The 27,623-nt window shown below is 39.2% G+C and overlaps 1 protein-coding gene and 1 long non-coding RNA gene across 9 annotated transcripts; one reads left to right on the forward strand and one right to left on the reverse strand.

Annotated features, from left to right (window-relative positions):
• Positions 1-1,015: 1,015 nt before the first annotated feature.
• Positions 1,016-25,509, forward strand: XIAP (X-linked inhibitor of apoptosis). 8 transcript variants are annotated; one of them, XR_008451557.1, is made up of 9 exons: positions 1,016-1,094; positions 3,423-3,545; positions 11,247-12,153; positions 13,689-13,788; positions 14,670-14,748; positions 15,391-15,424; positions 16,777-17,001; positions 17,887-24,635; positions 24,996-25,503. XR_008451557.1 is itself a non-coding variant. In XM_054076068.1 (8 exons), exons 3-8 carry the CDS (start codon positions 11,280-11,282, stop codon positions 18,078-18,080), a joined length of 1,506 nt encoding a protein of 501 aa, XP_053932043.1. In that variant the 5' UTR covers positions 1,016-1,094; positions 3,423-3,545; positions 11,247-11,279; the 3' UTR covers positions 18,081-25,507. The 8 variants fall into 8 exon arrangements, 6 of the variants coding, with proteins under 6 accessions (XP_053932043.1, XP_053932049.1, XP_053932045.1 ...); XR_008451558.1 differs by having other exon boundaries at positions 17,887-24,626; XM_054076068.1 differs by having other exon boundaries at positions 17,887-25,507.
• LOC128853219 (uncharacterized) lies at positions 4,732-9,705 on the reverse strand. Its single transcript, XR_008451559.1, has 3 exons — positions 8,568-9,705; positions 7,926-8,013; positions 4,732-4,922 (listed from the first exon to the last, which is right to left on the reverse strand). It is a non-coding gene; the product is annotated as an uncharacterized LOC128853219 (long non-coding RNA).
• Positions 25,510-27,623: the final 2,114 nt, after the last annotated feature.

The following is a 27,623-nucleotide window of genomic DNA, read 5'->3' on the forward strand; positions in this document are numbered from 1 at the left end:
AGTTTTGAAAATTATTAGGAGACGTGGGCTACAACCACCAAAGAAAACAGCCTGAATAGTTCTGTCTGACCTGGAAAATTCCAGCCCAAATACATGAAAAGGCTCATTTGCTCAGGGCCACGTGTTAGTGGCAGATAGGAATGGTTGGACTCAATGATCCAAGAGGTCTTTTCCAAGCTGGTGATTCGATGACTCTATAAAATTTGAGATAGCAGGTGAGAATACGGTGTACCAGTCGCTGGCAAACTCGTTAACGCAGCACTACGCTGTGATTTACGAGCAGGGGCTCCAAAGCAATTACAGCGCGGCCTGGGCCGTGTCCGGTGCCGTTATGGGTGGGCGCCTCGTGGCGAGCGCCGGGGGCTCCGCGCCTGGTGGGTGATTTCGCAGTTCCCTTGTGCACCCGGTTAAGAGAAGCCTATAAATGTCCAAACGGAATAACCACACTGCCATGCAACGCGTCAGCCGAGGTGGTTGTCAAGAAATGCACCTCCTCAGGGTCAGATTTGTGATTTCATTGGTACTGATCTCGCTGAGAGCATCCCAGGCGGGACGGGGGCTGCGAGCCCCGGGCTCTGCCGCGTGGAATCACACAATCACAGCCAAAACTCTTGCTGGTTTGGAGCTTTGGCTCCAGCCCTGCCTGACTTTGCATTTGAGACGGGAAGGAGGAGGGAGAGCAAGGGAGCAGCCCGGAAACCGCTTGGAGAACGTGCTGTGAGATGAAGGGGCTGCTCGAGATGCTGAGGGAGGAGAGGCGCCCTCCGACGCGGCTGGGAGGAGCTGGGCGGAACGGAGATGCGCCTCACGGCTGCGGCCGCTGCGCCCCGAGCCCGCCAGGGGGCGCTGCACCCCACCTCCACCGCTCCCTCCGAGCCCGCCAGGGGGCGCTGCACCCCCACCTGCGCCGCTCCCCCCGACCCCCCCTGAGCCCGCCAGGGGGCGCTGCACCCCCAGCCCGCCGCTGTCCCTCACCCAGCCCGCCAGGGGGCGCTGCACCCCCCCCCCCCCCCAGAGCGTCCGTCGGGGCTGCCGGGAGCCGCCATTTTCTCGGCACGCTGCGCGCTGCCCGCAGCCGGCGCGGAGGGGACGCGGTGAGTTGTCGGGCTGGGCGCGGCCCCCGGCGCCCCGAGGCGGTGGGCGGGACGGGCTGGGCTCCCCCGCAGCCTGCTCTGGCGGCTTCGCGGGGCGGGGGTCGGGCCCGGGGGCGCTGCCGCCTCGGCCTGTCCGGGGGGGGGGGGGGGGGGGGGGTGAGGCGTTGCCATGGGAACGGGCGCCCCCCCACCCCCGCGCTGGGCCCTCAGCGAGGAGGGAGCGGGGATGGAGGAGCCTGAGGGGAGAGCTCATCGAGCCCTGCAAGGAGGGTGTGGAGAGGTGGGTGTAGGTCCCTTCTGCTCCCGAGGGATGGGTGCCTTCTCCCCAGCGATAGGCGATAGGATGAGAGGGAATGGCCTCGGGCTGCACCAGGGAACGTTCAGGTTGAACGTCGAGAAAAATTTCTTCACCGAAAGGGCTGTCGGGCACAGCTGCCCGGGGAGGTGGTGGAGCCCCCATCCCTCGAGGGGTTTGAAAGGCGGGGAGATAAAGTGCTCAGTGTTTTAGTAGTGGTTTAGATATGGTTTAGCAGTGGACAGGGGCGGTTGGATTCGATGAACTCAAAGGTCTTTTCCAACCGAGCGATTCTGTGATCCCGCTCGGGTCCCCGCCTTTCCGTGAACGGGACATTTAATTCCGTGTTCTCCTTATATAAAGAAAGAAAAAAATCGTTGTGTTAGTATGGGTTTTTGTGGCCACTCTTGTTCTTTGCACGTAGTTGTCTTGCCTTCCCTTGCATCCACGCCCCCTTTTTTTACTAGACCTACCGCTTTCTGCAATGCGCTTTGTGGTGCTTATTAATAAAAACGCAGTTTTGTTCAGGTTTTCTATGGTGACAATTAAGTAGTTACTAAGAATTCTGCAGGAAAGAGTTCGCTTAGAATGGGGTTTTTTTCAGCTGTCATTCAAACCACTTCAAGCAGTTCTCTTTTGCACAATGACTATGCATTTATGCTGATATATTTCTCTTTAACAGTGTTTTTCTATTCCTACTGTCTCTCTGAGGCTCCTGTCTTCCTTGTAGAGGCCTTAAAAATAGGCGTAAGAAACTATTATTAGTCTTGGTAATTTCTATCCTTTTACAACTGTTATGAATCTGGATCTACTAAAATGTATAAATTTGTTCTTGAAATAGCTTTTAGATATTTTCGTATAACTGCTTTGGTGATCCCTTCATTGCTACAATCTTACACTGCGATTTTAGTACTTCATATAGCTAAGAGAGAAGATTTTGTTTCCTAAATGAATAATTAGAAACTACAAGATCTTAGTGGTAGACCAACTTGGAAGGAAAAGCAACCAGCTCGAGGGGACTAATCACTTTTTGATCAAATACTTTTTAAAATCTAATACCTTAATAATGAGCACCAGGATATACATTAACTTAATCTTTTTGTTTATCGTGGAGTAAATCACGTAACAGGAATGACAACAGTAAAGTATTCTCTCTAAGAAAACAAGTTCTCAAGTGATGGATTTGTTGATTAAGCTTTTGTTTGGATATTTTTTATTTTCCTGAGTACTTCATTTTGCTCTCTAGTTTATTGCTTTGCAGTTTAGTTTGAGGCCCTTTAAAGAACACCCAACTGCTTCATTCAGTAGAATGAACTTGGCACCTGCAGCATTAAACTAGGAGGGCAGAAGAATAAGTTAATGATTGCTCTGTACGTCCTCTGACCTCACCCTTTGTAACCAGCGGCACAAGTGAAAGAGTTCTGATGTGGGTGGTGGCTTGATGTGACTGCTCACAGATATGAAGCAGACTCACATTTGTTATCAGAACAGTAAGAAAATGTGTGTTCGTGTCTCAGTTTTTGAAGTATGAAGGTGGGTTTCATTTCAGGCCTCTGGGTACCTGTTGTAAGTGCTTCCACAGCTGTTGCTGTCCTCCTAGGGTGGGCAAGGCAGCTGCAGGGAACTGAAGAGTTTCAGAAAATCCAATTTATAATCAGATGCAGAATTTCCTAGCAGACACAAGAGAAGGCTGTATCCTTGCATCTTATTCTGTCTCGTGCTAGAGTTTTTCTCCTTTTCGCTGTCCTCTAGATTTTAATTCCAGAGTTTTGTTTTGCCCTCTTTGGATCTTCTGAAGTCTCCCCAGTGTTAGGTCCCTTCCTAGCTTCAGTAAAACATGTGAACCTCAGACTTTCCCTGATCTCAGATTCTTTCACCTTCAGAGTATATTTTAATTTGGATTTCTTGGCCAAAGGATGGAATTATAATTTTTTTTTTTTATCATGGTTTTGGAGTTGTGCCTTTGTGAACTGTGCTGAAGGTTATGTGAAAAGGAAAATTTTTAACCTTTGATTTTTTTTTTTTATTAACAGGAGTGTAAATCTTGATTTTTTTCCTAAAGATTGGTGGAAAATAGAGATGAAGCGAGTATCTGCCTTAATTAATCTATTACTAAACTTGATCTGATTGGATACTTTCTTTGGGGAAAAACTACTGTAAGTACTCTTTGCATTTTTTTGGTTTGGGTGTTAACAGAGTACAGTCCTTTGCTGCTTCTTATTTTTCTTAGTGTATGGCCTGTCTTGCAGGGTTCTAATCCAAAATATTCTGAACATGATGACTGAAAGTCAGGCTCCAGAAATAGCAAGATTTTTGTATGTGGAAAGAAAAATGTAACTGTGCATGAAGGTTGAAAGTATATTAAGACTGAAGAAGGCATGGTGCGAAGCTTCAATTGAAAGTCACTCCTGTCATATAGGATGTAAAATGAAGCTGTGCTGATCTTGCAATTCATTGCCCTTCCTCGTCTGTGTTTCAGAGAGTTTCTTATTAAATAAGAATAAAAGGCAAACTAAAGAAAGGCAAACTGAGGGCTTTCAACAGGTGCAACTTTCATATTTCACTTTTGGTACAATATTGTAATTAAAATTAAACTCCAAGTCATCCCAATTTCCTGAAAACTATTGAAATACAGAGGATAGTTCAAGAGAGATTTCTAAGTTTGTAAGATCACAAGATGTGTGTATACATGTACATATATGTGTGTGTATATGTAAACATATATATCCAAATTCACCTCATTCTTTAATGCCAAGACATTTGTTCTAGTGACACCAGAAGATTTTGTGATGGTGCTGCTGCATCAGGCTGAGTTAAATGAACATGAATAATGAACTAAGCAGGATTGGCTTAATTCAGTAGTGGTCAGGAGTCTTAGCTGGGTGGAAATGAACCTCCTCGCCAGTGACCGAGGCAGGAGATGACTAGCTTTTGATATTTGTGTGGTTTTACAATTTCTTTCTTTAGAGTCCAGAAGATTCAGCGGTTTTACGGTGGTATTAGTCATGTAGTTGAAGTTCGATATCATTATGTCTTCTTGATAAAAGACACTCGTTTTCCATGTTTTTCTTAAATTAGAACTTTAAGTGATTTGTAAAAGTATGTAAGACTTTAGAGCTGGAGCACCGCTTATACTCGGGAATGGATGTGTATCCCAGGACACTGCAGGTTTTGCTAGGCATTTTTTACTTGTGGCATTCTACCTAATATACCCCTATTGATGGGGTAGGTTTTTTTTTCTTAACCTGAAGAGCAGCAACTTGTCTTTTAGGGATTACATTTTTACAGTGATACACTTCATAATCACAGATTTAAACTATTTATTTTATTTAGCTCATCTGCTTCACAGTTGATAAAAGCAACTTGTTGTTTTTCTTTTAGGAACTGCATAGCCCACAAAATGTATTGGTAGGCTTTCCTGGATGGAAGTATGCTTCAAATTTTATTAAATACAACTTCCGAGCAGTTTTCTATTAGAGGTGATAGTTCTGGAAGTTTAGTCCCAAGGAAGAACTTGAAGCTAAATCAAATTCCTGTTAATAATACAGCAGTTAATTAATTACATGTTCTAAAGTTAAAACATATAAAAATTATATAAAATGTAGATTTTATATCACTTGGCTTGTACGTCTAAAATCAAAGTGTGTACTATAGAGATGAATGAAAAGTTTATTCCCCTCCTCGTATGGTAGTGTTGTAGTACTGAATTTAAAATGCATTTTCATAGTGAGTTGTGTAAGAAGCCTTTTATAACAGGAAGAACAGTAGAATAATTAAACAAATTAAGATATAGGTAGGTGATATGGAAACAGGATGGAAAAATAATTGGCTGATTTTCCAAAGCGTTGGCAGAGGGGAAAGCCAGATATGTAAAAATTATTATTTCCTTATGATTTGCCTGAAAGAATACTTACAGAAGAAACTCGGAAATCTTAAATGGCACAATTCAAGCTACCTTGTAATTAAAAATTGATAGCTAAATCATACACAGACTTCTGTATGATTTACAGAAATACAGTGCTTTTCACTAAAAATATTTCATTATATTCCTGCTTATGCCATGAATAAAACATGCATTTTACTGGAAATGCTAGAGGAATTCGAGCCCACCAGGATTGCTCCTTCCTTTTTTGTAGTTCTGTTCTGCTTTAGTGGAGGGTTATTTGAAGTGTTGTGCTCTTGGTGTTGGCTCTTCTTTTACCTTTAATCTCTCTTTCCATCTCTTTCTCTGTATGCTTGAGGTTGGGTAGGATTTTTTTTTTTTTTTCTGTGTTGGTTTGGGGGTTTATAGTATGTTTTGGTGGGTTTTTTGAGTTGCCACTCCCTGCCTTTGTCACTTGTAGACAATTCATTTCAGCTGCAGCAGCTGTCAGAACTAAACCTTTGCTTTGTACACTGATTTATACATCCTGTAATGGCTCTAATTATGTCTTATGCTTGACCTTTGTCATCTCTGTAGGCCCTTGTTACTTAGGCTACCACGTCTGGTTTTTTATTTAGCAGTTGGTATTTGCTCCTTTCTTCTCATACATACAGCTAAAACTCTTCTGAAGACATTCATCTTGCGAGTTCACAAAAACAATTTATTTTTATCCTCTGCCCTTGGCAGATGCAAATTCATTGCACTCTTATCTATTGGGACGACTGCCGTTAATCTGTTCTTCTTGTTCATTGCTCTATTCTATACCTGTAGGACTCTTTCTTGAAGAAAAACACAGTATGAAAATCATTCTGAAAATGGTATGTTTCTATTAGTCATATTTATTTCTGAGATGTAGAGTGTGTAAATGTCTTTGTGACTGGAATGAAAAATTAGGTGGATTTAATAGCCTATTATAAACTTGAGCAGCTGACTGACTTCCTGTGATGATAAATCCTGGTGGGAAGTTAAGTAGGACCTGTTTGAAAAACAGACAAATGAAGCTGAGGTGATGGATTTATGCAAGCTTTGGCACTGAATCAAAAGGTACTGTAGCTGGTACAGACCCTCTTTATAAAATGAAGCAAAAGACTATATGTAGGCAGGTTGTTTTAAAAATTACATTAATAATTTGTTGTAAGTATGTTAAGATTTATAAGCACTGTTTAAATAAATCCTATGTTTCTTGTGGTTTTAATCTTCATAAATACACTTTTAGCTAGCAGCGTGCCCCTTCCTTGATCTAATTACAGGTGAGCATGCACAAAGTGAAATGCAGTGAAGTGACGTGCGCATAATCTGGGTGTCAGCTGGTACAGTATGTTCTTGCTGCACTACTCTCGCATTTCAAAACGCAGTCAACAATAAACATTAGCGCTGCTCTCGTAGTCAGTATGTCGAGCAGTGGAAGCTCCATGTTCACGTACGCTTTGGTCAGCAACATGAGTCTGTAGAAGTAGGATTCTGACTTGGAGGTTACTGCCATGCTTGTCACGTGGAAGAATTAAAAATAACTCCTTATAATGCCAATCTGCTTTAGGATTAAGGATGGAAATACGTTTAATAAAATACACTTGAAAGAGGAAGGTGGGATCCCTGTTTTTCCTTTGAAGCATTTCGGATATAGGTAATGCAGTGATGTTGTATTTTTGCAAAAATCATGCCTGTTCATATTTTTAGCTGAATTGAACATGTTTGTCTTGCAAAGCCACAGTGTACAATTTTGCAGTTTTCGTAAGTTAACATTTTTTATATGAAATTTTACATTTTATTTTCCCTTATGAAATGTGATCAATAGACTATAAATTGGTACTTCAGCTTGAAAGTGCGAAGTGCCTTGTAAGAAATACCTTCAGTTGTTTAAAAGTGGGATTAAATTTGGCTCAGTTTCTGGAAGTCTTTCAGGCTAAAACAGGCTTTGTTTACACACTGCATATATAAGAAGATACCTAATGCTTCAGTAATCATTAAAAAAATCTCCTGGGTTTTATAAGTGAAGTTTAACATTTCTGAACCTTCTACTTTGAATTCATATGCAATTAATTAAATCCATGTTCAAAGGCTTAATTGACTTCTGTGTACATAAAGTATACTCTCTGAACTCAAGTTTGCTGCTGGTATGTATTGTAAAGTCTTGTGTAAACTAGTTGTCTTAGTTGGCTGCTTTTTGTTAATATATGTTTCTCAGCCATAGACCATTCAAAAATTTACTTTCAGTTATTTTTCTTCTGCAGTTAGCCTTTGTCTGAGTGCTGTTATGGGGCAAGGTATTGTTCTAAGTCGTTATTCCAGCTAACTAGAGGAAGGCAACTGTTAGAATACCTGTGTAGAAATTCTATTCCTAAGCTAGTTTTAATTTTACACTTTGAACAGCTGACAGTTGTCTGAAATAGAAATAATTGAACTCGATGTTGCATTTGAAGTACTACTAACGGTGTATTTAAAGCAGTACTTACACAGGCAAAAAGTTTGCCTCAATGCTTAATAAATACGTTAGTGTCTCTTTCTTGTAGATAAAATTATACTGAAATGTACACTATGTGGCTATGTTTAGAGGGCCTGTTGTAAGGAAAGGGCTTCATAATGCGAACGGAGTGGTGTTAAAGCTAGCGGGTACCTGTGAGTGATTTATCCTGCTTCCGTCGTTGCAGTATTTAGATATGGTTTTGAAAGGCTTCTGGAACAACGTTTGAATCTTTCTGTTCCTAAAATTCAGGAGTAAATAATGTGATTGATATAATTTGAGACAACTACTTCATAGTAAAGAACTGATCTGTTGTGATTGGACCTTCTGTCAGTACTTACTGCTCTTTTGATGGGGGCTTTTCATGCTGTTTTGATTGTGAGGATAGCAATAGATTGCTTACCTCCAAAGAATCCAAATGTGGCAAATATTTTGATTGTCATTGTGTTGAAGGCATAATTTTTTTATTCACAGTGTTAACAAGAGGTGTATTTCAAACAGTAGAAAATACTGTTTGAAAGAATAAAGCTGCTAATCTCGATGTTGTGAGTGATGAATGCCTTATGTATAGGTTTTTTAGAGTTATCCTTATGCTTATTTCCAGTTATATTTTTCCCTCGGTTGTTAGAACTTCCAGTACAGTAAATAGAGATTTTTTAATTTTTTTTTTTTCCTGCTTCAGGTACTGCTGTGTACAGATACTGAATTGTAGGTTGTTTTGTTAGTTTATTTTTGCATAGCATTCACAGTTAATTAAAATTAATCAATAAAACTGAAAAAGCACATCTCAGTTACCTGAATACCATCTCCATCCTGATTTATAATATTTCAGTTTAGTCTTCGATCCTCTTCTTCCTCTTTTTATGTCTTGCTCAAGTGTTTCCTTCTTGTAGTCATTATTGTAGTGTGTCGTCACCCCTCGTGTGTCGTGACCCCATATGGCATAAAGAACAAAAAAAGCACAAACCAAAGATAATCTTTGTATCTCCAGTAAATTCTTGAGGTCTGTCAGGCTTGAACCTTGGTCTGTTGTTACCCCTGATTTCACTAAGGTCAAGGGGGGCAAGTTGCAGAGAACAGCTGAGTCGATCACCTCTGATTTGGCACAGTTATTTCATATGCAAGAGATTGAAAGGGGATGTAGGAAATCTACTCTGATTTTAAAGTAAATATAAACTGAAAAAGTTAGGCATGTAAAAATTTAAGTAGAAATAGAAATGGAGATATACTGCTATTCATACATTGAAGGCATATGCATTTGTTTTGTCTCTTCAATGTACATTCTGAAAAAGTCTCTGATGGATGTGACCTAGGCTTTGTTTGCCTTCTTGTAAAAAGTCACAACATGACTCAAAAGGCGTGCAAACAAGGAAGACAGTACGCTGCTAGTGGTATTTGAGTAATCCAAATTATTCTGTGAATGCAGTGCAGCACTGATGGTGCTAGAGCAATAAGGTCACTTGAGATCTTTACAGAAACGGTCTTAGGGAGTTTAAAATAAGATTTTAAAAGGAAATAACATTAACTTTTAAACTTTTGTTATAAAAATTGATTGTTTCTAGCATACACGTGTTGTGACGGCTTTCATATTACTACATGTGTTTACAGATATTTTCTTCTTTGCCCTTCAAAGTCAAAACAAGCATGTAGGTCAGATTTGTAGGTTAGTCAATGTAATTTATTCAGAAGCTATTTTTGAATTTGCTAAGCTAAACCAGAAGACCATAGTATAATTTCTAGTGTTATTACATTAGTCACAAACTAACTTACAGAAGAAGCTAAAGCTGGTGCTCAGAAGGAGTCCTGTATCCATGATAACATGAAGCAAGCATGCTGGGTCTCTAATGTCATATTTTCTCAACCTGCTTGTAGGTTAATTATCTTTGTCATCTTGGTAAAGAATGCAGTGGTCCTGCAGTGTGTAGTAATGTAATTTTCCCTTCCCCCTTCTGAACTTTAAGAAAAATTTTCTCCTTCCAGTAGAAGCAAACTCTGACATTAATTAAGTAATTATTATAATTGTAACATCTGTATTGACCTTGCAGAAAGTATAATCAATATTAATGCAGGTATTGAGGAAGCTAAATATTTGCCTGATGGCCTACCTGACAAAGGTGGGGATTGGAAATAAATACATTTCAGGATTCGTATAGAAACAGGAGGAGGACACTTGTTCAAATAAATACATATTCTGTTCTTCCTTATATACATTTCTTTTTGCTAAGTGCTGAATTACCAATGCTTCGTGCTAAGAAGTATATTTGGGCAGTCTCAAAATAATTTAATTTACCATATAATACAGGCGTAAGTTTGAGATGTCTGTCAGCAATGCCCTGTGTTGTACCCAAGGCTTTCTAAGTCAGTAATATCACTGCACTTGTCAGGACAAGAAATGAATTTTTATTGTGTTCTGACTTTATCCGTCTTGGGCTGAAGGCAATGACTGTGTCCGTTTGTGGATCTTGCAAAGGAGCTGTGGGAACTGAGTTGTTTCCTTTCATCCTTGTGAAAGAAGGGGGTTGTCTGAGTGCTGCTAGCAGCCTTCGTCTGCAGAAGGGCATGGGGCAGGACTAACAGTCAGTATTCACCCTGGAAAAGTGTAGGCAGGGATAGGAATGTGAGACAGGTGGTAAGGAGAATGACATTCGATCAGGGAGGGAAGGGATGGAAGACTGAGGTGGTGTCAGAGACACAGGAACTTATTTGATAGAGAGTGTAGGCAGGACTTGGGAAGGTGAAAGCACTGTGGTGGGCATGATTGCGAGCACTGAGTAGTCCCAAATGCTGATATTGAAAGCAGAGCACAGTACTTTGCTAAAATGCCCCAGTGAAACATGTGATAATTTCTAATTCATGAGATATTTTGCTAAAAGGAAAACAGAGATGTCCATCTTTACAATATAACACAAGTCCAAAGGTTTTTTTTCTTTTTGATGATGTTTTTGCCAATGGATGTCCATCAGTACTGGACATGGTAGTCATGGCCTTAGTACAGGGAAAAATAAAGATAGTTGTGTTTCAGAACTGGACTGTAAAATCTTGCAAATGTGGTCTGGCTTAGATCAATATTTTAATTTCAGTAACTTCTCATTTCAGGTTCAGAAGGCCTTTAGGCAGGGTTTTTGCCTAGAGATTTTGTTAAATATTGTTGATTTCATTCTTTCAATGTTTAAGAAGTAGAACGTGCTTTTAAGGCTATAAATAAATAAACAGACCTTTGTGTTTTCCAGGTAAGCTTTTATTGGCCTGTAAGACTTGATGATTTTCCTGCCTTTCTTTATAGATATTTTTATTTTGGTTTTAATGTTCCGATGTTTGCGTAGTGAGGAAGGTGGGAAAGAGTGAGATGGGAGGGATGAGACATTATTTTAATTCATCAAAGATGGCTAGTTTAATTCAGCCAGTTTCTGGGCTTGCATACAGGTATGATCTGTTCTTCTGTCTGTGAAATTAAAACATCTATTCTTTGTTTAGGATATCTGAAAAGAGAGCCCTACTTAAGAAGAGATGACGTGCAATGGCCCGTATAACTCAGAAGCTTGTGCTACTCCAGACACGGACCATGACGAGGAATGGGCCCAGGAACACTACAGACTAGGAACTTTTGTTGGATTTCCCCTTGACTGTCCGATTTCAGTGTCAGCACTAGCACGAGCTGGCTTCGTTTATACTGGAGAAAGTGACAAAGTGAAGTGCTTCAGTTGCCATACAACTATTGAAGGATGGGTGCCTGGGGATTCTGCGCTTGAGAGACACAAACAGCTTTCCCCAGATTGCAAATTTATTACTGAATCTACTTTTCTGGAAAATAACATACATCCTCTCGCCCAGAACTACCGGCATAGAACTGAAAATGGCTCCAGCAATTCAGCCCTGCCTTGTACACTAGATGACCAATCTGATGTGGAGGCAGATTACCTTTTGAGAACTAGGCAGGTTGTGGATATGTCAGATACTTTGTATCCTAAAACCCCTGCTATGTGCAGCGAAGAGACAAGGTTAAAGTCTTTTGAGGACTGGCCCCCTGATAGCCAGTTGACACCAAAGGAATTAGCTAATGCTGGATTCTATTATACAGGTGTTGGTGATCAAGTGGCATGTTTTTGTTGTGGTGGAAAATTGAAAAAGTGGGAACCCAGTGACAGAGCATGGTCAGAACACAAGAGGCATTTTCCTAAATGCTTTTTTGTCCTGGGCCGGGATGTTGGAAATGTTCCAAGTGAATCTATTCCTGCTGACCTTGGGAGGAGTGGTCTGAACAATGCAGAGCATCCCAGGAATCCATCTATGGCAAAATATGGAAGACGCTTACAAACATTTTTAGCTTGGATATATCCAGTTAACAAGGAGCAACTTGCTGAAGCTGGGTTCTATAGCATAGGTAAGCCAGACCTTAAAATGGCTAATATCTTTTACAAATAAATTTTGTATGGGTATCTTGTTATGCAAAAAAAAGCATTTTTTTATTCTAGTAGACAATGATTTGCCAGAGTTTCTTTACTCTATAAACAGATTTTCATAGTTCTCATGTAAAATGATATACATTATGTCAAGTATTTTTAATAACAAAGTATGAACTCAGTCATACATTTATTTTTAGCAGTAAAACATAGAAGATTCCTTGCCTGCAAAATGCTTCATAATACATCTTTCACAATGGCAATTATGGAAGTTAATATTTTTTAGCAAATGAAGCGCTGTCCTTCAGATATCTACTAGATGTCTGAGGAGTGGGCTGGTGACCTATACAGAAGCCTTTGAACAAGACAATCAATCCAGGTCATGTGCTGTTTTATTTTGTTAACACGTGTTTGCATTATCATAGCATTCAAACACCCCAAACTAACAAATACCTTTACCATTACAACCTGCTGCAAAAGGTTTATGAAGACAGTGGCTCCAGTGAAAGAGCTTTTACTCCTAGACATGTAGAGTATGACTTCGATAAGGCCTCAGTGTCTTTGTGCATTGGTTTCCCAAACAGATTGAATTTCACGGTGCCTTTAAAGCTCTTTGAAATTCTTCAGTGAGAGATGCTGTACAAGTGCAAAGTGTTGCTATTATTAGGTCACAAAGAAAAGGGGATTATCTGGGATAATGTCTTGCTCTCATCTTAATTGGCTTCTCTCTTAGCAGCTCTCCAAAGAATTTTTAAATTTTGATTCCATTTGTTCCACTTGTGGCCATAAATAACACCTTTGATATATTCTTGTACGGATGATATACAGGCAATGCTTGTACCCTGTAGAACTGTGTTTATTGATTTCTTCTTGGATTCCTAGAAGTACCAAGCTTCTGACAGCCCACCGAGTTCTGTACGTGGAGGTGCACTAAATGGGCACCAGCTTAACAGACCGCATGCCTGCTGAAGGGTCTTCTGTGAAGACTGTTTCCTGTGGCCTGGGAATGATTTAGCTCTGTAGGGAAAATGTGGCAATACCTCCTTTCATTTCAATGAACACAATATCTAAGCAATTTCTGGCACAATCTTTGATTACAGTAGACCTAGAACTAGAACACAGGGAATACGATTTCTCCTAACATCTACTCAGTCTGTTGACTTGAGTTATGGAAGCATCTTTAAAGCTTTGTGGTAGACTACTTCATGGCTTGTTTACTGCTGGATTGAACTACTTGATAACAGATTTTTTTTTCCCAGCTTTTGCTTTTCTATCTGTACAATTGCTTGCTAAAATAAAATTCAGGAATATTTCATGTGCCTCTTGTATGGTATTTTTTTAAGCTCAAGACTCCTGAACATTTGTTTCTAATCATGTCCTCATTGAAAATGGAGAGGTTTTTTTAGTTTCAAATACTAATCAATAAAAGAAATATTTTTTGTTAATAATGTAACATTTTAATTGAAAAATTATTGTTATGCCTACTAGAAGTAACTTTATTCTCATGTTTCCTCAGGTAATGGTGATCATGTTGTGTGTTTCCACTGTGGTGGAGGATTGCAAGAATGGAAGGAAAATGAAGACCCATGGGATCAACATGCCAAATGGTTTCCCGGGTAAGGTGTTTTTTACTATTTTCTTGCTGCATTTCTGAGTTTTACATACACTGTATTATACTTTAATGATAGAGCGTACTAATAGAGGTCTGAGAAGGTTGACGATGACTTAATATTGTTAAGACTTCTGAAAATAAATTAATTTCTTTTTTTAATTGTCCTCTATTACCTTTTCCTTCATTTTTGTCATCAAAATACTCTGCTGCATAGTTTTCAAAGGTTGAGGATTCCAGAACCAGAAGTATTTTTTAGGAAGACTTCCTATTTTGTCTAAAGGCTGCCTTGAGGAATGGAGGAATAGTATATGACTCATGCCTTGCAGGTAGATAAAACTGTCCAAGTACAGTTTGTTTGCATATCAGCTTCAGGGGCAGCGTATCAGTCTCACAGCATGCTGTCTGTGTCCATGAACTGCTGAGGGTGAAGTAACTGAGGCTAAAGCTAGAGCACTATTGACGAGGAGCTATAGTATTATCTAAATCCTCTGTTAGGGAAGAGCTCTGCCTGGTGGCTAGGACTGGTTGGGAAACAGTGAAAGCAAGGAGGTAAGGCACCCATCTGACCAGGGACTGCTTTTCTTTATTGCAAAAGACCAAAAGAATCAACATTTTAATGTAAAGTTTTCTTTTGTTGGAGTCTTTGCTTTTATAAGCCTGTGACATCAGCTGTCATGGCCAGCAAGTCTTAGGTTTCTGTTTCACCAGAAATGTGAAAAAGATAACATCTTAATCACTTCAGTAGTACTTTTTAGAAATGTTTAAATTATGTTACTGATGTTTGTCTAAGCATTTAGAGATTTCAAAAGTAAGCATTCTGTATGATGTAGGAAATGTATCAAAGCTCTATGCAGTTTTACTATAACTAAGTATTTTCATTTATAGGTGCAGATTTGTGAGAAAAGAAAAGGGGCTAGAATTTATAAATAATGTTCACTTAAAAGATGGATGTAGGGATTCAACAGTAAGTGTCTTGCTTATTAATTAAATCTAATTTTATTAAAATAGGAAACAATGTTAATAGTTTTCATGTGAAGTTACTCTTCTAATTATCTGCATATCATTTGGTCCTCCTGCTGCTTCTTTCATTGGCAAAAAGGGAAAGACAGCAAAGTATGTTTTCGTTCTGTCATTCAGGGCTCACAGATCTCTCAGTTACCCTTAGATGGGTTATGGATCATGGGTAGGGTAACTTGTATACGTTGTGTATTTGATACTGAACAAGTGCTGGGTTTTTTTTATAGCCTGGGAACCTAAAGCTTATGATGAATAATTTCCTTGAAGTGTAGTAGATAATCTTTCTTTTCTTGTTGGTAGAGCATTGTTAAACTTGGATGCAGTCATTAAAAAGTAAAACCAATGTTACTTTAGAATTTGGTAGACTAAGAATCATGTTGATACTATTATAGCAAAGATGAGTTAAAATGAAATTTAAAGCAATACGAAAGACATAAAACACAGATCCCTTTGCAGCTGTTCAGAGCAGACTTAGTAGTTTTAGTCATTGAGGTAACTGAGAGCAAGTAGCTATTTTCTGTCTTGTAACTGTATAGTTTTCCATCTGCCTTCTGAACTGTAATTTTTTCTGTTTATTTTTCACTTCTAGACAGAAGCTGCTGAACGGACAATACTTCCTGAAGGTATTTGTTTAGAAAGAAAACTCAAATCAACCAGCCCCCCCCCTATTTTGGAATATCCATATTTGCACGCATAGTAAAGGAAATGGTTAATTTTAAAAATAACCCTATTACATTACAACAGATTGTTGGATAATACACTTCCATTGCTTCATTGCTTCTAAACAACTGTGGAATGAATTTTATTTCTCTTAGGAGAAATCTAATCATGGTTGTTGGGTAAATATTGTAAAGATTGTAAACCATGAAAGAAGTATGTATAGGATGCAGTCTTATTTTTATAGCTGGTAAGTATGCGTCAAGTATTGAATTAGTAGTGCTGTGGGATGAATGTTAAAGAACACTGAAATGAAACAATCGTTGTTGCTTTGCATGAGGCAGGAAGAGATTGTCTGTTAAATGTCAAGGACTGGGAAGCTGAGAAAGCTTAAATAGCTTGTTTTGTGTTCCAATATTATGCATTCCTGCAATGCTTTTCACGAATACCAAGCAATAAGAAGACAAGACAGTTAAAGGGGTAGTAGGAAGACAGTCAAGCAGCTTAATCACAGGGAATGATGGCTGCTCTTAATAAGAGTGCTTACACAAAAGAGATTATGGAAATCTCTCTCACACTGCTCATTTATGGGAGTGAAAATTAGGTTAAAAAATTTTGCCCTTAGAAGAATCTTGTTAAGTAAAGAAGAAATTAGTCATTTACATGTAATAGAAGAACTGGTAATAAGACACTGCTTACAAATCTATTAAAAAAATTACATTGAAAAGGGGAAGGTGGAGGTCCCAGAGACTGAAAAATGGTTTCCCAAAGTAGTGTTGTGCGTTCTCATGGGCAAGTTTACTTGCTTGCTGATTGTGCTGTGTTTGAAGTTTCTAAATTCAAAGTAGTCATTAGTTTCTCTCAACATATGTATGATTTTTATTTTCCTTCTCTGAACTGAATTCAAATTAATGTAATGTTACCAAATACTTACATGTCTATTGTGCCTTGGGATTTCGGATGAATTTCAGTTAACATTCAGTTATGGAATTTGTGATGTTATCTATGTAAGACATTTTATTCAAGAAATTGAAGTAATTGATTTAAACAGCAAATTTAGGAGGATTTCTATATTATGAATATATGAAGGGAGACTGGGAAAACTAGGATGGAAGAAATTTCAAATCTGCAGTATTTGGTGTTTGGACAATGCTGTTCTTACAACTAGCAAAATTCTCAAATCAGAAATACAGTTCCTTTGGCTACCTATTTGCAAAGGTGTCTTAGAGTACTGTTGTGAATACTGTTCGATGATCAGACTCATCCTTGTTAAATTGTTTTTTGTTGTTTTGTTTTTTTTTCTAATTTCTTGTTTTAGATGATCTCTTACAGAATCCTTTGGTACAAAGTGCCATAGACATGGGTTTCAGTTTGTCTGAGATTAGGAACACGATGGAAAAGAAATTGCAGATGTCTGGAGAAAGTCACACATCTGTTGAGGAACTGGTAGCAGACTTAAGTGCTCAGAAAGAAAATACAAGGGAAGAAGAACCAAATGAAATCCCAGTTGAGAAAGATGAGCTTATTCACTTACAAAACCTCTGTGTGTACTTTCATATTAGCTCTTTAGTTTATTTAATAGATCTTATTGTTATCTGTCTATTCTGCCCTCTGATACAGGTCTTAGGGTGAAGTTAGAGTATTGGAACTTAAAATTCAAGAGTTATTTTTGGACATAACCCCCCCTCACCTCAGGAGACTTGTAGTTTAAGACAAGCATATGAGTGAATCCAAAGGGAAAAGACCATCTGGTTTATGTGATAGGCAGATATCTTACCAGCCCACTCTTTTTAATAAGACTTTTAAGGGACATCATGGTGGGAAGACACTTGCAATGAAAATAGACATTTTTGTGTTTGGCTGTGCAGAGCTTTCCCCAAGTGGCAGGGGAAGGCAATTGAAGTTTGTATTTTCAGATGGAGTGTACTGGAATAATAAAGAGCTCAAGTACAATGCAAAATTGATTCTGTATTACAAATTTTTTAGCTTTTGAAGTATGGGCATTCTGAAAATGGGTGTAGGGAAGGAAATCACGTCCTCATTCTTTTCCTTGGGGAAACACTGGGGAAAAAATCCAAATTACTTAAGCAGTATCAACGAGCCTTTCTTCCACCTTTTCTATCAATTTTGGGAAAGCTGTCAATGAGAAGTCTGTGCAAAGAATGGTTCATGATTGAAATATGCATATCCTAAATTCTGTATCGATTTCAAGCTCTTGCAACATACATAGCTGAATTCCCTGCTTGCATTGGCCTGGGAGATGTAATGAGATGAGATAGGATTTCCTATCTCTTGTAATTTTTTTCTCTTTTTAAAGGTGTGACCTTTAAATCATATGAAGAAAACCTTATCCCTGTATGTAAATTAAAAAGAGAGATTCAGTGCTACTAAGGATGTTAAGGATCTTTTATGTGCTTATTTTCCTTAGATCTCAGTACTGAAGAAAAGTTAAGACGCTTGCAGGAAGAAAAGCTTTGTAAAATCTGTATGGCTAAAGACATATCAGTCGTCTTCATTCCCTGTGGTCACCTGGTTGCCTGTAAGGAATGTGCTGGAGCACTTACTGAATGCCCTGTGTGTCGTACAGATATTATGAAGAGACAGGAAGTTTTTATGTATTAGTGAAATATACAGCACTGTGGATACAACTGTTTCCTGCTTCACTGCTTTAAATATGTGTAATGTAACGTAAAAAAATGCAGTGAATTCCAAGATGCAATCATATGGCGGCAGCTTTTTGGGCTGTCAGGCTTTACTTTTAACATTCTAAAAATTATTTTCCTTAAGTTAATTTTTTGTATGTAAAAATCAATATTAAAAGGCAAATATATATCTATATTCTTGAATTTTTAACTTATGGACCTGATTTGGGAAAGCTGAAGTCATGCAAAGCTTTATTTATGTGACCATTCCTTTGCTTCACTTCAGTGGAACTCTGCACAACTGATGATTATGCAAGTACATTTGCATAAAGAGTCCACACTGTATAAAATTTGTAAATAAGTAAGAGAATTTTACAATTATTATATATATGTACATTGTGTCTGAGATTTTTAGCTTCTCAAAACCGCTATGAAAGATTGAAAATGTTACCTTATTTCTGTAACTTTGGTTGTGACATAATTCAGAGAAGGCATGTAAACCTCCTGCTGAAAAATCTCACCTGTTTGCTGCTCTAAGTTTGTCTGCTTTGATACGTAACTCCTATCTTCCCATTTATTTTTTTTCTGATTTAGATATATAAATTGGCTCCGGTAAACTGGTTTTAGCTATCCATTTTTCACAAAAATCCCTAAAATGTATATTTACTTCATTCCTTAAGAGAACTCAATAGGAATGAAGGAGATTTTACATACCTTGTGCCCTTCATGAAAGGAGCAGTCTCGTTTTAGAACTGCCCCTCTACTACACAGGTGTTTGTTTGATTTTTTCCTTGTGCTTTTTTTTGACCATTTAGCACTATCTTTCTCATTTTGCTAGTACTTTGCAATGTTCTCTTTGTCTGTGTTTTCTTAAGAGAAGATTAGACTGTATATGCTTGAAAATGTTTTTTTTTTATAATTTACAAAGAATATTAGAAATGGCTCTTTTTTGTTCTTGTCCGTTAAATTAAAAAGAACTGTCCTAGTGAGAGTACCTTAAAATAGAGAATAATCTATTTCATATTAGACTGATCTTTAATTCTCCAATTAAAAAAATTCAACAGCTTTGTGTTCGAGTACAGCTGGTTTACGATCACTCTGCATAATTATGTGACTTCTTTCTTTTGAGGAGCTACTACTGTGTTGCATGTATATATTTTTGTCCTTGAATCCTACACACTAATATATTTAGAATATAGAGAATATAGTTTTTTCACATGACAAAAGTTTTTAATCGAACAATCAGAAATTTAATGTCTACTTTTTCTATTTTTTTAAATACGTGCTGTGATTATGTGCTGGTGTAATGTCGTGACTATTTAAAATAAAGTGCAACCCAGTTGTCCCTTGGATCAGTGTATTCGATTTTCACATGCAAAAAAATCCATAAATGTTTTGTTTTGTAACTAACTGATTTAACTCTTACTAATTTAACCTAAGTGTTATTAAGGATAATAAATATATTTTAATTGGAAAATAAATGAAATATATTGTATAAATGAAAAGCTCCTGAATTGTAAAATTAAAATATTTTTGCTATTTTTTTGTAACTAATCAGAATTTGGTTCTTAGCAATACGTGGTGACTAGAAATTCATAAAGAATTGAGCACAGAGAAGTTTTTATTTTGCCTTTTTGTGCCTTTGTGCAGAGCTGAGTGTTTCAGATGATTCACAGATATGGGGATTTTTCAGGACAGATATGGACTGGCAGTCTTGCCAGGCTTGTTTCTACCTCCTGTTTCCACTTACAGGGAGGGATTTCTGTGCTTTCCAAGGGAAATTAAAGGGCGGAGGGGAGTGTTTGCCTCTGAGCTGGTGAATCTGGCCTGAAATAGTTTGTTTAGTCAGCAGATGGTTTGTTACCTAACCTTGACCGAAGTCATGTGAGAAGGACTACTGGGTGAGCTGGATCCAACTTGCAGCCTCAGAACTTGGCGTGTGGTGCAACAAAGCCCTGTCTGGGGTAAGAGGTGGACCAAATTTTACTTAGAACTGTTACAAAACTAAACCTATGATTTTGGATGCAAGTAGACCATGTAAACTCTGAGAAAAGCCTGGAAGTCAGTCACAAACTACCTACTAAACTGAAATGGAGAGCAAACACATTGATTGTCCAAATAATATGCAAGCAGATAGAAAAAATGCTTCATGTTAAAGCTTGTTAACTTTTAACAGGTGTGTGGTATCTCTTACTGTAACTTTTTGATACTTCTTAGAAAAGATACAGCTGCAATTCAAATGTTAATTCCTTGGGAGCATTAAAGGGTTAAACGCCTGCTAGTAAGATGACAAAAAGGTTTAGGGCTTTTAAAAAAACTACAATCAGAGTTCTATTCAGAGTAGATGTGAAAAAATAATTAGCATAGTCATCAGATTTTGACAGCTTGAATTAGGAAGATCTTTGTTCAAACTGCTTTTGATTTTCAGTATCTTAAAGAAACAGAAGAAATTCCACAGAGACAGATACTGGGCTGAGCGCTTAAGGAGACTGAAATGAAGGGTGTAGATCAATGGAGTAGAAGCTCAGGTGCTTTGAAAAGGAGGTACCAGGGTGTCTTGGGAGTTCATTTATATAGAGTTACTGGCAATGAAGAGCTATGGAATATATTCATGTGCTGGTATTCAGTAAGTTTCTTCTAGCAGCTGCTATCAAAAAGCTTTCTTCCATTTTTACTTGTGATGACAGAACTATTTGCTGCTCTAGATGCATGGGAGGCTTACAAAGGGTTTTAATAACATGTTCTGGAATAGTTTTTGTTTAGAAATTGCATGCCTAATTTAGGGACATAAGGCTAAAATAAGGGATACCCAAAGATCCAATTTTTTTGTTACACATTTAGCTTTTTCCCATTGCCTTTAAACATGGGGCTTGAAATAACACCAACCTACTCTGCTGGTTGCTGCAGCTTGTATCCTACAGATACTTAGCTGTCCCTACTCCTTTTTCAGAGCTCATATCACAATAAAAAGATTTGCTATTGGAGTATTTCAACACTTATTTTAACCTTGCCTGGTCAGTTTTGACCACAGAGCTGTAATGTTTATTTTTGTAGGCTGTATCTGCAGCCTGAAGCTACAGGACAAATAGTTTGTCAAAGTTTTCAAAGCATTTTTGTTAACCTAAGGCATGGATTTTTAAAGTCAGCTTTTATGCTTGTTTTTATTCAAGATTGACAAAAAATTAAATACAATGGGTTGTTAAACTGGAATTGTAAGTGGGTAGGAGGTTACTGCGGACTCTTGATGACCGTGTTCATGTGAAACTTCAAGCGGCAGTGGTGCACAGGAGGATGAGGCGTTACAAGGGGCAGGGGCATTTGCTGCCACAGTACTTAGTAACTGCTTGAAAGAAAACCTGTTCTGCCTTTCAAAGCATGCAAGTTCCAGTGTATGATGTTGTAAGGCCTACCCCAAGGGAAGGTCGGCTCTTCATGGAGCAACGCAGGAGCTAAAGATTTCTCTGGCTTTTGCAGTGTTTGTTTGTAGGAATACCAGCAGCTAGCTGTTGCCTTTTGGAGCCTCTTTCGTACCCTCTGCTTTATGCACGACTGACTCAGATCAGCAAGAAGGTGAGGTGTCATGGAACAGGCTAGGGAAGCGCTGCCGCTGCTGCCCAGAGGCTTTGCCTTGTGTGTCTTGGGCAGAATGGCTGGAACGGCCTTAGATCTTCAACCTACCATGTGAAGGGTGATGGTTGGCTTCTCCTTATTGTCCAGTGACAGAGACAGTTTAGTGAGATCACCTTCACTCCTCATGGAGCAGAAGTAGGAGGAAATACTCTCCCTCTTGCTTTTTTTCTTTGTGTATTTTACATGCATAAATGTCACTGAGTAGCTTGGAAATTTGATCAGAAAAAAACTTTCCTCCCCAGCGCCCCTGCCATGCCTCCATAGTGATTGCAAATGCTGGAAGCACTTTGCCATCCTCGCAAGTGCCACCGTGTCACGTTGCTTCAAGAGATGTACTGATGCTGCTGTACGGCAATTAGTGCTGCCATAATTACCATGTGGCTTTCTGTGAGGAGGCAAATGACCTGTGATTATAAAGAACCTTTGCTGAAATTCAGGTTTTATGTTTATCTTAACCAGGAATTCCTATTAAGCAATACTGACATCAATGTTACAGTAAACCTACGAGAATTAATACAGAGAATATGTTTTGTGACCAACTTATCAAAAGAACTTGCTTTGTCCTAGGACAGGCAAGAAGACAGCATGTATTCAGTTGCAAATGTCTTTGATAAGCAAAACCCCAAGGAAAATCCAGGGAAAAAAATGTTATTAATTATTTTGTGATTATGTAATATCTCAAATTAGGTAAAAACTACTTTGTTGCCTTTGGATAATTATTAATTTACAGTTTTATAGCCTGGACAGCTATTGATGATGGCTAAGGTAAACTGCTCAATAAGTTAGACTGTCTGGAAATGTATTGGAGAGAGAGTTGAATTAGAGTTTTGCTCCTTGGCTGAAAAAAGTTTTACTATCAAAAACTGAAAAGCACTTTTGCAGAGTTCCGCTGTGAAAACATCTAGGACAATAATTAAATAGCTGCTGAAAAGCCAATTTCAGTAGAAACACATAGAATCACCTGCAAATTTGGAGAATGAATTAATCTAACTTCTAGAAATCACCGAGACTGCCAGCATTAAAATTTATTCATGTTGTATCTCTTTGATCTTACGAAGTTAGATCTTGCTATAAAACTCTTGGCAAAATTTCTCTTACATCACTTAGTTGAGAGTCATCACTTAAGCCAAATAGTTAATTTTCTAAATACAGCTTTTTGAGGTGGGTGTCAAGCTCCAGTAGCCTTCTCCTTTTAACTCTTTCATAACAGAGTGAAGCTTCTGTGTCTGGGATTGATTTTCCCTCCCTTTCCTGCATCATCAGCCTGTGTGATGTTACTGGAGTCGACGTAGGGGCTCTGTTGGAGAGGATAAGCCACCAAGAAAATAACTTGCTTCAAATGTCTCTTTTGGTGTTTTGCAAAACAGAATGTACCAGAGTAACATTAATTTGACTTCTATCTCTACACCACAATTCAGCCCTTTTATAACTTGGTTAAATGTTGCTTTGTAAAGGCTTAATCTGCAAGTTTCTGTAAGGATGAACCATGTTCCAGGTTTGAAGCTTCACCTCTGCTGGAACCAGCAGTATGGAGAAAGGAGAGTGGTGGTCATTGGGAATGCTGTCCTTGGCACTTGTGGCAAGCATCCCAAGAGTGAGTGCCTTTTGCCATGGAGGGGAAACACACTTTGGTTGCAGCTGCTGGCACTGAGGCTTTGCAGGACTTCTACAATCGTGCAAAAGGCAGTTACAATCTAAAAGAAGTATTTTTATCTTAACGGTTTTGAACATCTGTGCAACCCACCACAATCTCATTAACTCTTGTGTTCCTTGCCACTTGTCATGCATTGTGCCACTTACAGAAAATCTGAATCGTAGCTAAAGACAAGATAGCGCTTTGCTTTGCTTCCAGCTCCCATTGTGTCAAAGAGCTGAGGCAGCAAGAAAGGTCTTGAGCACCAAGAAACCTTGAAGTTGGTTGACGATGAACTCTAAACCAAAGGAAATAGTGTTAGGTGTACGTGTAGGATCTTGAGAATGGGGTAGGTCAGCTGCAGAAACCCATGCAAGCTCATCATCTGAAAGAATAATCAATTCCTTGACCTTATCTGTCATGTAAGCAAGAACCCCTACTGCATACACTGCCACTTCAGCCCTCTAAGTGGTAGCCTCAGTAGTTCGTGGGGAAAAGAACAAGATAAACTGATCCACTGTCATCAACCACACCTGCTGTTTGCTGTCCCATTTATTTGATAGAGGATTTTCTTCAAAGTTTAAACATAAATGTATTGGGTTTTACTGTTTATAATTGTTTTGCTCTATGGTCCTAAGCAGAGTTTGAGCTGAATAGTGACACTTCTGTCCCAGTTCCACTCCAACCTCCTCTAACCACAAGCCAGCCTCCTTCCTCCCCTTCTCAGGCAACCCCCCAGCTCCATGTCAGAGTCTCAGGGGGGCTGGAGCCCTGGGAACTCCAACCAGCTGAGAGCAGCTTTATGTTCTGGACAGGTGAGTTGCCCTACACACCAAAAGTGTGGTGTAGAGTCACTGGTTCTTCTTCAGCTGTGGTTTAGCTAAAGCTGCTTCCTCTGCTCTGTGCTGTTTGGCCCACTTGACCTTATTTCAGTTCTTGCCTGTTTCTTGCCACAGTCCTTTCTCTGTCATACCATCTGTTCCTTCCTGCATTTAGCCATGCCCTTCCACTTATTCAGCTTACCCAATACGAAACACGTTTATCTGGTTCCTGTGCTTCTTCCACAGACTTTGTCACTGACGCTGTCATGGTGCCTGATTCATAAAATGGTCCGTGATTCATGATCCTTCTGCCTGGACTTAGCAACAGGACACAAGCATGTCTTGGTCACGTCTCCCAAACCCCTCCTATGTCTGGAAACCGCAGCAATTCATGTCCCAGATCCAAGAGAGGTGGCCTGGATGGTTACACTTACTCTTTTCTGTACGTAAGGTGAGGTGGTGCCTCGGGTGAAAGCAACTCTTGACTGAAGTTAGGAGAAGTGCAATTCATTATTTCCCACCAATAACTGGAGTGGCCTTTACAGGGTTTAGTGATGAAAACTTTAGAACACGGCTAAGGGATTTTTGGCCTCCTAGCAAGAGCACCCCACATCAAATAGGGGAAGGAGTGCAGGGCTCTGGGTAACCAGAGGCACAGCTGACTGAAGAAAGCTGTGGACAATGCGATCAGCAGGAAGGCATTTGCGACTTTCTGGGGTTCTACTCATTTCCAGAGCTGATAATGAAGGTGTTAAAACTTCCTTCGTTTTTAGTGACATAGGACAAACTGTGATTCTGTGTTCCTTTACAGGTGTGACAGCATGGCAAACAGAAACCTACCGCATCAAAGAAAATTCAGACTTGAGTTAGGTGTTCTGGAAAGACCTGGGGTGAGAAATAGGGGCACACAAGGGAGATTTACGTAAACCACAAAAAAAGGAAGAAACTATTCACAGAACGGGGAAAGGTCTAAGCAGCTACTCATGTGCAGTCTCTCTCCTGCAAATTATGGGAAAGTAACCCATTTTTTGGTCTTTATTTTTGTTTCTTATGTAATAGCTCATCTCCAGAAGGATTTAGAGCAGATTTCCCTTGGGTGACTAAGCCAGTTTCAAAAATCTGGGAAACAAAATCTGACCAGGAAGACTGCTTTTCTACTCTGTACCCAACTAAACAGATAAAAATATGGCTGTGGTTTATTTCAGACAGGCCATCAGAGTTACCACCTCACCTTGGAATGAATCCAGTATTCGAATTCTGGTTTATTTTCCAATTCTTGTAAGCAAACACTTTTCAAAAATAAAAGGAATGGTAAAGGATTGTGGCCTTTTTTTTAAATTTTTTTTTTTATACAAATAGAAAAGAGGAAATGGAGCTGCAGAGGGGGTTCCTATTCCACCGTCCTCAAAGAAAAGGAAGCAGCATGAGCATGTATCTCCTGCCTGGAAGAATGAATCAGCCATCTGGCAGCTTGAGTTTATTCTGATATTCTCTAGTGCTGAACCTCTGGCCATTAATTCAGGCATGGAATCTACCCTCTATCTACCCTCTCTTTGCTCAGTTTTTTAACCATGTGACTGATCAAGAGCTCTCTTTGGATCAAGCATAGTGAAAGTCCCTGTTTTAAAATCTTTGTTAAATCTGTGAATTGGGCTCTGTATCAGAAATGGTGGACTTTGAAGCTCCTAAAGAGTATCTATTACGAGAAAGGTGCTGTAATCCTGTAGAATACTTTCTCCTGCAGTTTTCCACAGAACTTTATATCAGATGCCAGTTCCCTCTAGGAAGGTCAGAATTTAAAAAATCTCTATTCCATATTACACTTGGATAAAACATTTTTTTCATCTTTCACATGTTTTCATTGTATTGGAAAGGATGCTAGAGTGCCAAAACTGTATAGAAATTTCAGTATGATCTTTGATTTCTTCCCAGAGTCTGAACAGACGGTACAAACCTATTCTGGAACTGTTAGCTTAGAAAGAAGTGATGTGCTAGCAGAGAAAATGCTTTTCATCTCATCTTCCCTGTTGTATCAACTGGAAGGCTCAGTCCCAGAAGCACAATCAGTTCATGGGGAAAGTGCAGAAGGCAAGCTCTTCAGAGAGCCAGTTTTGTCCCCTATAAAAGACCACAAACACAGTGGTTAAGAACTTGTTCCACTTTTCTGCCCCCTGCATTCCTACTCACCATTTCAGGGATTGTTGCATTTTCTACCTAGGTGTGTGCTCTATAAACTGGCTTATGTATTTATTTGCACGATCCAAGTGTGGTGCTATGTTAGGAATCCTCCCAGGATACAGCTAGCTTAAGAAATTCCTACCTTCTTGTCAGTGGAGCAGAGCAGAAGCATTCCTGGCTTCCATAGGAGCATATTGCACCTTCAACTTCTTCTGTCATTGTACTCTAAATAGCATTGAGAAATTACCTGGTTTGGGGAGTAAAAAAAAAATGGAACCAGTCCCTTAGAAAACAGATGTCCCTCCCCCATCCCCTGATGAGGCAACGGTTTTGCTTAGACAGCAGCCGGGCAAATAGCCGAATGGAACAACTGGGAGAGAGGAAATGAACTGGAGAATGCAAAATCCTCTTAGCTGCAGGCTCTGCACCAACGGTTTGTAACGTGCTGCTGCACCTGGAGCCTGGTCTCCAGCGATTCCATGCTTAGTTGTCGCAAGTTTAAAACAACGAATTCCGTCCTGTGAGTCAGGGCACCTGGAAATGCCATGAATCTGGGCTTCCCTGAGTCAGCTTGGGAAATACGCTGAACTCTACCACGGTAGGCACATGCGTGCTCATTTCTTCAAGAATACACCCTAAAAACTATGTCACATTTTCTTCTGTGAAAGACATTTACCTAAAAAAATTCTCAGCTGTGAGGTCAAGAGTGAACTGTGGTGGTTTTGGATTAGACTAAATATCTGATGCACATGCTAATGCGTGGACTCCACGAGCAGCTCGCTCTGAAGCTGCCTCTATGTTGTGCCTCTGACAGCCCTCAGTAGGCTACTCTAATTTTACTGAGTTTTGGATTTGAATTGTGACACGAGTGGCTCTATTGCATCTCAAGCAAGAGGATACGTTACTGGAATCCCATGTGCAGGCAAGATAGTAGTTTTGGAAGTGTGTAGTTTATGTTAATGGAAAAGTTCTCTACCTGGCAGCTGGCAGAAGGTGGCTTTGCAGGGAAGGCACAAATGGACCCGGCTCCTTTCCATCTATTTCTGTCTTTTAACAACCATCTAAATCATGGGCAAGTTTAAAATTTATTTGAAGTTTCATGTTGTTTTTTTTTTAAACATATTATCTTTTATTCACAATTCTTCTACCATTTCCAGACAGAAGTTAACAAATTCACATTAAAGATCAGCATCTGCAGCTGTAACTAAAAACTTGAATGTAGTTTTATGAGTAGGCATCCAGGACACTATTTTAAAGCGTT

The sequence above is a fragment of the Cuculus canorus genome, chromosome 10 (genome assembly GCF_017976375.1).
Source record: "Cuculus canorus isolate bCucCan1 chromosome 10, bCucCan1.pri, whole genome shotgun sequence".
Lineage (NCBI taxonomy): Eukaryota > Metazoa > Chordata > Aves > Cuculiformes > Cuculidae > Cuculus > Cuculus canorus.